Source organism: Rousettus aegyptiacus, unplaced genomic scaffold (genome assembly GCF_014176215.1).
Source record: "Rousettus aegyptiacus isolate mRouAeg1 unplaced genomic scaffold, mRouAeg1.p scaffold_m13_p_5, whole genome shotgun sequence".
Lineage (NCBI taxonomy): Eukaryota > Metazoa > Chordata > Mammalia > Chiroptera > Pteropodidae > Rousettus > Rousettus aegyptiacus.
This window is the reverse complement of record NW_023416308.1, coordinates 112,627,389-112,640,235: the sequence shown is the minus strand read 5'-3', so window position 1 is coordinate 112,640,235 and position 12,847 is coordinate 112,627,389. Positions and strand designations below refer to the sequence as shown.

The window sequence follows — 12,847 nt, the reverse complement described above, 5'->3', positions numbered from 1 at the left end:
TTGTGGTCCCATCTGCTGCCAACAGTAAGTCATTCTGGAAAATAAAATTGATATTCACAAGTTTAAATGCTTAGGATATTTTAAACAAATCCTGTGTGCGATGTACCAAGAAATAACAAATTTTGGAAGCAAGTAAGTCCTTAAATAGGCAATTTTGACATGTGATTCTGTGTAGGGCTATTAATTTTATTGGGCGATCTGAATGTTTAGTTATTAAAATACCACCCAATAATATTCATGGTAGTTTTCCAGTGTTTGGTTATTTGTTATAGTCTACAGTACTTGGTATATACTAATATACCTAGTGGTATAGTTATTAAACAAATTTAAATACCTATAATAAGTAAAGAGTGTTGAAAATATTTTAAGAATGACATGCTTTTATGCATTTCCAAAAATTCTCAGTTTTTAATTCTCCCATATTGAAGACCAAGGATACCATGTAGGAAGTGTGTGTTTGTGCGTGTCTGTGATGTCTAATTACAACCAATAAGTGTAGATGGAGAAATGGCTAAATGAAGAAATGATTGAATGAGAGAGATTACACAAGAGCACTTCCTGGGCAGACTCAATTTGAGAATTTGCCTAGTTGCTCCTTATTGGTTTCAATCCAACTCTCATGAGAAGGAAACAGTATGGTGTTCATAGCTTTGGAAAAGAGGCTACTCAACAGAGATGGGCAGATTTTTGTATAACCATCCCCAGAGAGTGCAGACCATGTACTTGGTGATTGCTATAAAACTATTTTAGAAACACCCCTCTATGTCATAATGCAATAATTCCTTTAATAAATATTTACTATGCATTTATTTATTTATTTTAAACAAATATTTTAAAAGAACCTGTTATTTGCCAAAGTCCCTGACTCCATGGATCTAACGTTCATGGGAAGAAGGGAAAATACATAGGCAAACGGTAGAGAGGGCAGGAATTTAGGATAAGAAGAAGAATGTTGAGAGTCGGTGGCTTGGGGATGAAGAAGGGACCATTCTGTGTGCAGGCACTGGGGTATAGGTTTGAATCCACAGACAAAAACGAAATTCTTACTTTCAAGAAGTTTAAAGACTATTGGGGAAATAAGCACACAATTATAAGTCCACCTTTTTTTCTCTAGAGAAGAATAATATCTGCAAGATCGTAGTGTAGGATATGCCCCTGTCTTCCTCAGTATAAGTTTTGGTAAGTTCTGTGTGTTCTCCAAGAAGGTATATACCAAGTATTGTTTTTTCTATGACCAAGGTGTTCTTGGGAACTCTAATTCCAAAATGTCTACATTGACAACTCCCTCCCATGTGCACATACGAGGCTACGAGCCTCAAGCAAGTCCTTAAGGTTATACATAAGTGCCTGCTACTGGCTTGTTCTATCCTGGGTCTTATTTCTGAGAACCTGCCACATATCTGGTCTCTTCTATCTTGTCCACTGTGGACTAACTTCCTGTTAGACTGTTTGGGAGGATGAACCTTCGCTCTGGATGTTATCATTCATTGGAGCATCCTTGGCTCCACACTGTCTCCTAGCTTCTGCTTCCAGAATCCCAGTGAAGATTTAACATCTCACCTCTGCTTATCTGAAAGAAAAGATAGGGCAAGAAAAGATTTTTCATTGACTATGATATGATAATAGACTCAAACCTCACTTGAAGCAAAAAGGAAAAAGCGGTGAGTTTGTTTTGTTTTAACTGAAGTGTAAATCGCATACAATAAACAGCTCTCAATTGGTTCATTTCCATGTGTTTGGGCAATTGTATTCAACAATGAAATATTTTCATTGGCTAAAAATTTTCTTGTGTTCTTTTCTCATCAATTTTTCTCCCTGCCTAACCGACCATCGCTCTGACTCCTTTCACTAATAGGTTTTGTCCATTCAGGAATTTCATGTAAATGGAACTCATACATAATATATTCTTTTGTGTCTGGCTTCTTTCACTTAACATAAGGTTTTTGAGATTCATACAAGTGGTTATGCGTTTCAACAATTTGTTCTTTTTAATTCCTGAGTAATATTCTGTTGTATAAATATACCACAATTCGTTAATCCAATTTCTGTATCCACTGTAAGTCCATCTATTTTTTTTTTTATTTTAAAATCTCCTTTGCACTCTTTTTCCTTGGTCTTTTATGCTTGACATATGAAATGGGCTTTCATCATTGGATAATTTCTCTGACTGATTCATATATTCAAGTTCTTCTCCATTCCTATCTCTCACTGTTCCAGACCCTAGCACACCTGTGTCTCAACCAGGCCTTTCTATAGATGTGTGGTTTCTGAGCCCTTGGTGATTTTATTAGCATTTATCTAATAAGGCTGGGGTTTGAGAGCTCTTAAATTATACCTTAGGAGTAAAAAAAGAGGAAAAGCTAAAATCTATTGAGCTGTTATGTTCCAAGGACCAAGTCAGACATTTTACAAACATCATCACCAGCTTATTGATATGAAAAGAGGAGCCTTCAGGAGTTAAGTGACATGACCAAAGTCACATACCCATTAAGTGACAGAGCTGGAATTCAACCCCAAATTTGTCCTATATCAAAGTCCCTGCTCTTTCTACTACATCAGCCTGATGTTATTGGACTAGGAACCACTTCATGTGGATTCTAGTTCTGGTTTTGCCAAAACTAATCCCTCTGGGGATCAGTTTACTCATTTGTACAATGAGTGATGTTCTATCAGACCTTTGTGGTGCCTGTCAGCTCTAGGTTCTACGACTGTTCGTCGAATTACTCTGCTTTGTGTAATCTATGAGTGATTAGAAATGTTTGGTAAGGAGCTGGTAAATGCAAATCTAAACACCTTATTCTCACATCAAAAGTATGCGAGGGTCAGGCCCCAAGTTACAACTTTACAACTTTATTTCTTACTTCTTTGTATAAATCTCAGTCTTGGCAACACTAGTCTCTCTGCTGAACCCAGAACATGCCATGCATAGTCCCACCACCTGGCTTTCACTCGTACCATGCACCTGCTTCAAAATCCCTCTCTGTATCTCCCCACCCATATAAAACCTACCTGTTTTAGAAGAATGGCTCTGGTTCACTTCCTCCATAAAATATTTACTTCCTACCCCAGGCCACAGGTAGTTCTTCATCTTTAGAATTCTTGCAGCATTTCCCCTACTATGCTTGATATCTTACAGCAACCATTTTGCTTGTCTCCACCTGCCTTCAACAAGTACAAACTCTTGCTTCTTGCATACATGTTGCATCTGTAGATTGACTGATAGAACCTGAGCGTTAGCCCTCGTGACTTTTTCATAATACTTAGGCCAGAACAAGATATAGCGTAAGGCTTAAGTAATATTTCATCAAAAACATCAACCAAATAAAATGCAGTCACAAGCTCAGGAGATTTTTCCAAGTTCTTCTGTTTAGACAGGACTAACATTCAAGTTCTAGCTGCACAGTTTTGCAGCACAGAAAATGTGCTTCCTGTTCCTACAACCTTGAACCAGAGTAAATCTGAACTCTGGAGGAAAGATTGCAATGAGCAACTCTGGAGGAAAGATTGCAAATCTGAACTCTGGAGGAAAGATTGCAATGAGCAGTTAGCAATAACCACAAACCAAATGGTCAGGACAACTGAGAACTTGTACCCCTGAAGGAAAAATTTCTGGGTCCGACAGAAAACAATCCACATCAGTCAAAGTATGATAAACCAAGGCTGAGGGAATCTAAGGAGTGATAGAGGAAAGAGATTAAAAAATATCAGATAGAGCCTTGGGGCCAGCTACAGACATGAGGACTGTGACGTGCTTAGCTGTTGCTTTTGCTGCACTGTTATGAAGCGCATGCAAGCGTTAGAAGAAGGGAGAAACTGATTTGAGCTGTGTCTCTGGCTATACACTCCCTTGTTCCTGCCCATTTGAAGGTCTGTTTTTCCAGTCTTTTGAACAGTATATCTAAGAAGCACTTGACGTCAATTCAAGATGTTTCTTTGCAATATTACAAAGCCAGAGTTTATTTCTTTGGTTTGCATCTAAGAGCCCTGAGTGCTGAATCACTAAGTCCCCAGATTCCCTTCCTACACGGACATCCTTTCAAGCAGTTCAGAAGCCATAGACTGTCCCCTTCCATTAGAAATAGCATCTCTTTGGAGTCATAACCCCTAGTACAAGAACTGAACTCAATTCTCATAGTATCTACTAAGTGCTCCCCCTCTATTTGGCACTAGAGAGGAAACAGAGAAAGGACTCTCAAAATGTTTACCATCTCACCGGGAGCATAAGACACACTGCACACAATTCACTTGCTGCGAAGAGCAGTAACCAACTACATCACAAAGAGGAAGTCGCAAGTAGGAAGAGGCACCTGAACATGAACAAACAAACAGAAAAGCAGGGCTGCCTGCCTGTTCCTCATTTACCTCATGGAGATTGGGATGTGAAAACAACTGTTGGTCTTGAGGAAAACACTTCAGGGATATAATCCCAAAGGACTTAGCAGGAGCTAATGCCCCATGGGAACCCAACACAGTGACTCTGGTTCTAGGGGAAAATGTGCTGTAGAAAGCACATAAGAGTAGCTCTCAGTCTCCCCACTGCTACCCTGTCAACAAGTTATTGGGTCTAAATTCCAGCAGCTTCCTGAGATCTTACCATTTTTCAGAGGTAAGCCTTTTAGGCTTTAGTGCTGCTCTTAACGAATGAGGCAGGTACCTCAGGGACTCAGCATAATTTGTGCAGGAACGCTGGTAGATGGAAGAGGTGGGATAGAAAGGTGAGATTGGAGATTGTCACTCAAAAACACCCAGTTCCGGATTCTGATCAAACCCAAATCATCCCAGGGCTTAGTGAATTTTCTCCCAGTTGCTTCTACTTCCCCAAACTCTTCACTTTAATGATTTCTCAAATTTCTGTCTTCTTAGATTTAAAGGATGAGGATGAAAGGTAGGAAAAGTCTTATGATTGGATTGTTCATTTTTAAGTATTTCTTTCAGGGATATTTGGCATCTTTAGAATATGGAGTACACCTTATATAGTGTCCTTAATTTGGGGCATTTGGAGCTAACTATGGAATCACGTTTAGAATTATATTAGAGTTTAAAACATATTCATTGCAAAGTATCTATCATGTCTTGTCTTTTCTTTCTAAGACATTTTTTGAAGCTCTGCACTGCTGACACAGTTGCTTACTAAGTAAACTTTTCTCCCCGCTTCCTTCCCCTCCAACCTAGAGGGGGTGCCCCTTTCTCTTCAATGGCTATAGCTGAACCCCACATCAGGGCTCCTTGTGAGATATGAAGACCCCGTGTTTTTCTTCAGATCAGCGGAAACATGCATCAAGGAAACCAAACCACCATCTCTGAATTCCTCCTCCTGGGGCTCTCCAACCAGGCTGAGCATCAGAGGCTCCTCTTTGTGCTTTTCCTGGGTATGTACCTGGTCACAGTAGTTGGGAATGGGCTCATCATTCTAGCCATTGGCTTGGATTCTTGCCTTCACACCCCAATGTATCTCTTCCTTGCTAATCTATCGTTTGCTGATATTTCCTCCATTTCCACCTCAGTCCCCAAAATGCTGGTGAATATTCAGACCAAGAGTCAATCCATCTCCTATGAGAACTGCATCACACAGATGTACTTTTCTATTGTGTTTGTCGTCATTGACAATTTCCTCTTGGGAGTCATGGCCTATGACCGTTTTGTGGCTATCTGCCACCCTCTGAACTATATGACCATCATGCAACCCAGGCCCTGCATTTTGCTCACAGTTGTTCCGTGGGTCCTCAGTAATATTGTTGCCCTGACACACACTCTTCTGCTCCTTCGATTGTGGTTCTGTGAGAGCAACACTCTTTCACACTTCTTCTGTGACTTGGCCCTTCTGCTCAAACTGTCCTGCTCAGACACAATGATCAACGAGCTTGTGCTGTTTATCGTGGGTTTATCAGTCATCACTTTCCCCTTTGCCCTCATCCTCTTCTCCTACATTTGCATCATCAGGGCTGTGCTTAGAATCTCATCCACGGAGGGAAAGAGGAAAGCCTTCTCCACCTGTGCTTCTCACCTGACAGTTGTATTGCTCTTCTATGGGACAATTGTGGGGGTTTATTTCTTCCCCTCATCCACTCACCCTGATGACAAAGATAAGATTGGTGCAGTACTATTCACTGTGGTGACACCCATGATGAACCCCTTCATTTATAGCCTGAGGAACAAAGACATGAAAGGTGCCCTGAGAAAGCTTATTAACAGGAAGAGCTTTTTCTCTTTGATGCCCTAGGCATTAGAATTCCTTTTATCCCCATAACCAGATGGACGATTCTGTCCAGAGTTTGTGGCATAGTTGTGATGGTTCAGCTTTTAATAAAGCTTTCCAATATCTGCCTCCTATTCCAATCTCTGAGGGGTTGGAGCTTTTTCATGTAGCTCTGTTCTTGGAAACAAGCCCCCTAATTCCCATAAATCGCAACCGTAAAACATGTCTTGAGTTTAATCTATGTTACTGAAAACTGTGATGAGGATTGTTTAAAATTGGACAATAATGAGTGCATGTAGTGCGTACAGTCTATCTTTGGCAGCTTTGAAAATAATTATTCTAATTCCTTTATTCAATCTAGATTTCTCTAGGTCAACTTTTCTCAATATTTGTTCTGTCAAGGTACTATTCAGTGAGATGTTCAATAGTTTTAAAGATGAAGGATCCTACGTTCAAATAATTTAGAGGAACTCTGAGTTAAATAAAGTAAAATGCCTTAACTAGACAAATCCTCAGAGCCTTTAGTATAGAAAAAATCTCCAGGAAGTTAATATGGTACACAGCATTGCTCAAAATTAAACTTATTTAATCATACAGGACCTGATTCATCACAGTCTAGTTCATAGGTCTGGTGTTCTTCAAATACATTTTAGGAAATGTGTTTTAATGGAAAACTAGAGAGCGCATATGTAGAAAACATCAATTCTTGTCCTGCCTCTGTCCCTAAGTGTCTGTGAGACTTTAGGCATGTCGGCCCACTTTATTGAGCCTATTTTTTCATCTATGAAGTGAGGCCATTGGTCCCAGTAATTTCCAACTGTGAGTGTATATCAGAATCACCTGGGGCAACATTTTCAAAATTTACTTGCTTAGACCTGCAAGGATTCCTTTGCTAGACCAGCTGCAGTGGTCTTGGGTTCAACTTGGCAATTAAACTCACAAGATATACCAAGAATTGAACTTTAAGAAAGCTTTAAGAGAGAATACAAGACAGCCATACAACACACACAGCGACAGTGTAGTAGATATCTCATGATTCTCAGGAATGTCTTCTAAATATCTCAGTCATTCCACACTTGAGCTGTGCATAATCATGAGTGTTGAGCAGGTGTGGACCAGCTCAGTTCAAGGAAACTTCAGCCCTGGTGTTCCTGAAGCAATAAGACTTGACTATCACATAGCTGCCTCAGGGGTCAGTAACTAGCACTCATTTTCTGGTGCAGCTGCATCTCAGCAAATACAGGTTACTCATCAATTACAGATTTCTCCATAACCAATTATAACCAACAGATATAAGTGCTCTTGTCATGTCAAAGCCATTTCAGCAGAACTGTCATGTATCTTGGATCTGGTCTACATCTATTCAATTCTTAGATTAAATGCAAGAGAGATTTGATTGAAAGTCAAACCTCAGACTCCCCTGAGGCTGACAGAAGGCTGCAAACTAGCTTTGACTGCTTTCCTTCCAAACCCCACCCCGAATCTGCTAACCCAGACTCTAAGGAAGAAATCAGGCACTTGTATTCTGAAAACACCCCTCAGTGGCCCCGATGTGCTAAGAATCATTGACTCACATGAGCTCTGAGTCTCACTCCAGCTCTGGGATTTTATGAATCTGGATGCTTACTGGTTGATGGAGATGTTTTTCAGATATTTGCCTTAAAAATATTCTGTAGTTACCCAGAAAAGTGTGTTCTTTTTCCCTGTCTAAATTCTCTTTTTAAATATCTCTGTCTCTGGAGCAAACCAGTACTAATTATTAAATCCAAATTCTCTAGCAATTGCTCTGTAGTATAGAACACTCTACACCAAAAGACCTGATTCTAAATCTTGACTTTTCGGCAAGTTGCAATCCATCTGTGTGATCTAAGGAAAACTATTTAAGCATTTGAACTTATCTTCTTCATCTGTAAAATGGGAAGAATAACTTCAACATCCCAAAGCCATTTGTAGCTAAATTTACAGGTATGTTGGACAATTACCATACTGCTTAGTATGTCATAGGCACTAAAAGCCGGGGAGGTGTCCTTTTTTTGTAACTGTCCCTTGGCCTCCAACTCTAATCTATGTTTATTTGCCCCCAGTCTAGGTTAATTTGCTCCCAATCTAGGTTTACTTTTATTTTTCTCTTAACTTATAAAAATTCATCTTCTTTAAGAGGAAATATATAATCAGCCACTTGCCTTTCTCTGTAACATCTCTTAAGCTTTTATCTTACATTTGAGTTTTCATTACAAATGTAAAGTCACCTGCTTTTATGTGGGCTACCAACTAACCTCTTAATTGTCCTGCCTTCCTCAAGTACCTCAAAATCCACTCTATTCCACCCACAACATCAACATGAAACATCACAGAGCTCTGCTTTTATTATGCCATATGCAGTAGTAGAGAGTCCCAGATTTGTAACCAAGAGACTCGGAGTCTGGCCTGATTAACTCTGCAGCTAACTCACTATGTGACAAGCCATGTTATTAACCTCAGTTTCTTTTCCTGTAACATAACAATTAGGCTAATGTGAACACAGAAGTTTTTATATCAGCAGATATCATGAAAACCAATTTATGCAAAACAATATGGAGAAAGAGACCGAGGAGGAAAGTTAACAAAAATTAACAGTGGTCATAGCAAGTTGTATTTTCCAAAAAATGGTCACAATATTTTTCATCCCACATGCTGTTGAAAGACTTGGCCTTTTCCCCATTATAAGACATAATCTATGTCCTTCCTCTTGAACCTGGAGGAGTTTGGGGACTCTTCTGATGAACAGAGTATCCCAGAAGAGGTGGTGCATGATTTCTAAGAACTCACTAAAAAAAAAGTCAATGCAGCTTCTACTTGGTGCTCTCTTCTCTCAGAACATACACCCCTGGGGCCCTGAGTTACCGTGTAAAAGGTCCCCACTACTCTGACGCCGCATGCTGGAGAGGCCATATGGACAGACCACATGGAGTTAGAAAGAGCAGCCCAAGGAGCCCCAGCTATTCTGGCCTACAAATTTTTGTTTCCTGGACGATCTTCTGACATATGAGGAGGTGAAGCTTTGGCTTATCCCATTCTCAGCTCTGATTGCAAGTACATGAGACCCCAAGCAAAAACTGCCCAGCTGAGTCCAGTCAACTCCCAGGATTGTGAGAGATAACAATAAAATGATGGTTATTGTGTTAAGTCCCTACAATTTGAGGTGATTGGTTATACAGCAATATGTAACCAAACAGTCATTTCGTTTCATAGGATAGAGTGATTTATATTACACCTGGTGTTGCTTTAACATTTTACAGTGAATGGCATTTTAGGAAGAAAAAAAGTTTGTTTGTTTTTTAATTTTTTATTTTAAGGAAAAAATTGTCTCGCCCATTAAAACTATTAAACCAACACGGTGCCAGAATCTTCTCTGTTACATAAACATCAATTGAGCAGATCTGTAATTTTCTTTTTATTCTGGTTTCCTCTAGTCCATATCTGATATAATAAGAACCATCAGGGTTAGATTCAAGTTGTTTAATTTAAGTCGGTTGCCATCTTTGTGTGCCTGTCCCAGTCTTTTATTACTTCCAGCTGGTAGGCTCCATAGGAGGCTGTATCCATTCTAAGGTGTGGCTTCCTCTGCAGTGGGTAATGGGGAGCCTTACCTGGTTCTGAGTCTGGCCCTGGGACTAAAAGGATAAATAATTCACAGTCTATGGTTTCAATGCTCTCAAAGCCTAAAGAGAGAGAAGGATATAAAAATACTTTTAAGTGATTTTTAAGACTGGATAAGCAAAGACAATATTTAGTAAATAATTAACGTCATTAGATTTAGAAAACATAAAGATTTTGTGCAAAGCACAGTCAACTGAATTTCGTGATACTCTTGTTCTTTTGTGTTAACTATACTTGAGAAAAGCCAACTTGTAGTTTTATGAATAAATTAACAGAAACCCCTGCACTTACTAAGCGTAAGTAACACAAATGCAAAAGAAATGAATAGAAAAACAAACAAAATCCATACGTTAGAAGTATAACTTGTAAAACCTAATGTATAGTATCAGCAACAAACAATCAGAACAAACAAACAGAGATTCATGGACATGGACAATAGACTAGTAGTTACCAGAGGGCAGGGGCAGGAGGGAGAAAGTGGGAGATAGACGGAGTAAAGGGGGACAAATATGTGGTGACAGAAGGAAATCTAACCATGGGCGGAGAACACAAAATGCAATATATAAAGGCCTTACTGTTGAAGTGTACACCTGAAACTTACCGGATTTCGTTAATCAATGTCACCATGATATAAATAAATAAATAAATAAATAAATAAATAAATAAATAAATAAATAAAGTGTCAGTCAAATATTTATTTACTTAGTCACTAAATAAATATTTTTGAGTACCTAAGAAGAGTTGATAGGAAATAAAACACCACCACTGCATTCCTGGCTCTGCTGTCACAGTGCATGAAACAGACAATGGACATATCAATAAATGAAGGCCACGCTACAAGGCTGCAGGAAGACCTATGATGAAGAGGAAAGCATGGTCAGAGGACAGATGATGACACAGGGTGCAATAGCTATTTTAGGCAGAGAGTTTTAGGGGTTCAGGAAAGCCTCTCTTAGATATTTGACTGAGAACTGAATAAAATAGGGAGCAAGCCATGACAAGATCTTGGAAAACACATTCCAAGACAAGGGAAGAGCAGGTATGAAGATCCTGTTGAGGGAACAGGTCGACATCCTCAAGAAATAGTGAGTGGAATGGACTAGGGAGAAGGAGAAAAGAACTAGATAGAGTCGTTGAGGGAGTTAGGGACCCACACTAGCAGAATCTTGTGGGACATGGTAAAGAATTTGAATTTGATTTAAATACTTTAAATGTTTAAATTCACGGGACTGTACGAAATTACCTAAGGAGTGACTACAGAGAAAGAAAAGCCTTGAGTATTTCCAACATGAAAAAATAAGGACCCAGCAAAGAAGTCTGAGGAGCAACAGCAAAGGAGGTAAGGAACCAGAAAAATGTCAGAAAGACAGAAAAAGACAGTGAAAATTCTTCCAAGAAAAAGGAAGGATCAATTGTTTCAAACACCATGGGAGCTAACCATCACTCTTGAAACCACACTTTCTGGTCTGCCCTCTTCGACCCATGCCACTATCACACTCAGTGCTCTCTCAACCAGTCCTGTGTCCTCAGGGTTGAATTGTAATTGAAACTGCCTAATTCAGAACATGTTTCTTAGAAGATGAAAATATCTCAAATTTCTTCTTTGCTTCCGTCTTCCTTTCACTGCCCCTCACTCTATTCACCTTTTAATAGAGGAATTTATATGACTCGGAACTACAAAAGCCTTTTAAAACTGGCGTATAGCTGTAGGCAGTACCATTTGTGACCTTCTTAATCAGCCAAGAATTCTCAGGAACATTTTCTACTTTCTTTGATAATAAAAAGAGTACTACACTGTAACCAAGTGTGGTTTATTCTAGAAATACAAAAACTGTTTAACATTCCAGAAGCAATCATTATAATTCACCATGTTAACAGAGAAAGAATAACACTATATGGTCATCTTAGTGGATGCAGAAAAATCTTTTGACAAAATCTAAAATCTATTCCTGATGAGAAAAGAAAAAAAAAAGCTCTCAACAAACTAGAAATCAAAGGGAACTCCCTTAACCTGATAAAAGGCATCTATGAAAAACCTGTATAACAAATGGCAAAAGGCTAAGAAGTTTTCGCTAAGATCAATAACAGGACAGGAATTTACATTCTCTTTACTTCTATTCACCATGATATTGGAGGTTCTAGCCAGTGCAATAAGGAAAGAAAAAATAATAAAGTCACTCAAATTAGAAGGGAAGAAAACTTTTTATTCATAGAAATGTGATTGTGTATGCACAAAATTCAGTATAATCTTAAAAAAAGTTGCCATAACTAAGAAATAAGTTTAACAAGATCAATATAAAAAAGTAAGTACGTTTCAATACATAAGCAAGGAACAATTAGAAATGAAAATTTGAAAATCAATATCATTATGACAGCATCAAAAATAATGGAATAGTTAGGAATAAATCTGACAAAAAATTTGGAGTATTTATATACTTAAAAGTACAAAACAGTGATGAGAGATACTGAAGAAAAGCTAAGTAAAAAGAGAGATACACCAAGCTCACAGGTCAGAAGAGTTGATATGTCAATCCTCCTCAAACAGAACAATGAGATTCAATGCAATCCCAATCAAAATTACAATAAACATTTTTGTATAAATTGAAAAATTGTTATTAAAAATCATATGGAAATTCAAAGGGCCTACAATAAATAAAATGACTGTAAAAATCCATGAAGTTGAAGTATAGCACTACCTAATTTCTAGACCTATTAGTATTCAAGACAGTGTGGTATTAGCATAAAAATAGACAAATAAATCAATGGAACAGAATTGAGTACAGAAATAGGCCCACACATACATGGACAATTGATTTTCAACAAAGGTGCAAAGGCAACACGGTGAAAAAAATAAGTCTTTTTAATAAATTGTGCTGGAACAATTGGTTATCTCTATGCAAAAATATTTACTTTGACCCATACTTTGTTCCGTGTACAAAACTCAACACAAAATGGATCTTAGACATAGATGTAAAACCTAAAACTATAAACTTCCTGAAGAAAACAGAGAAT

General features: G+C 38.4%; 1 protein-coding gene across 1 annotated transcript; it reads left to right on the top strand.

Moving 5' to 3' along the window:
* The first annotated feature begins 5,241 nt into the window (after positions 1–5,241).
* Positions 5,242–6,220, top strand: LOC107518377 (olfactory receptor 1S1-like). The gene has a single exon (XM_016159959.2). The coding sequence runs from the start codon at positions 5,273–5,275 to the stop codon at positions 6,218–6,220; it is 948 nt and encodes a 315-aa protein (XP_016015445.1). The 5' UTR covers positions 5,242–5,272.
* The last annotated feature ends 6,627 nt before the right edge of the window (positions 6,221–12,847 follow it).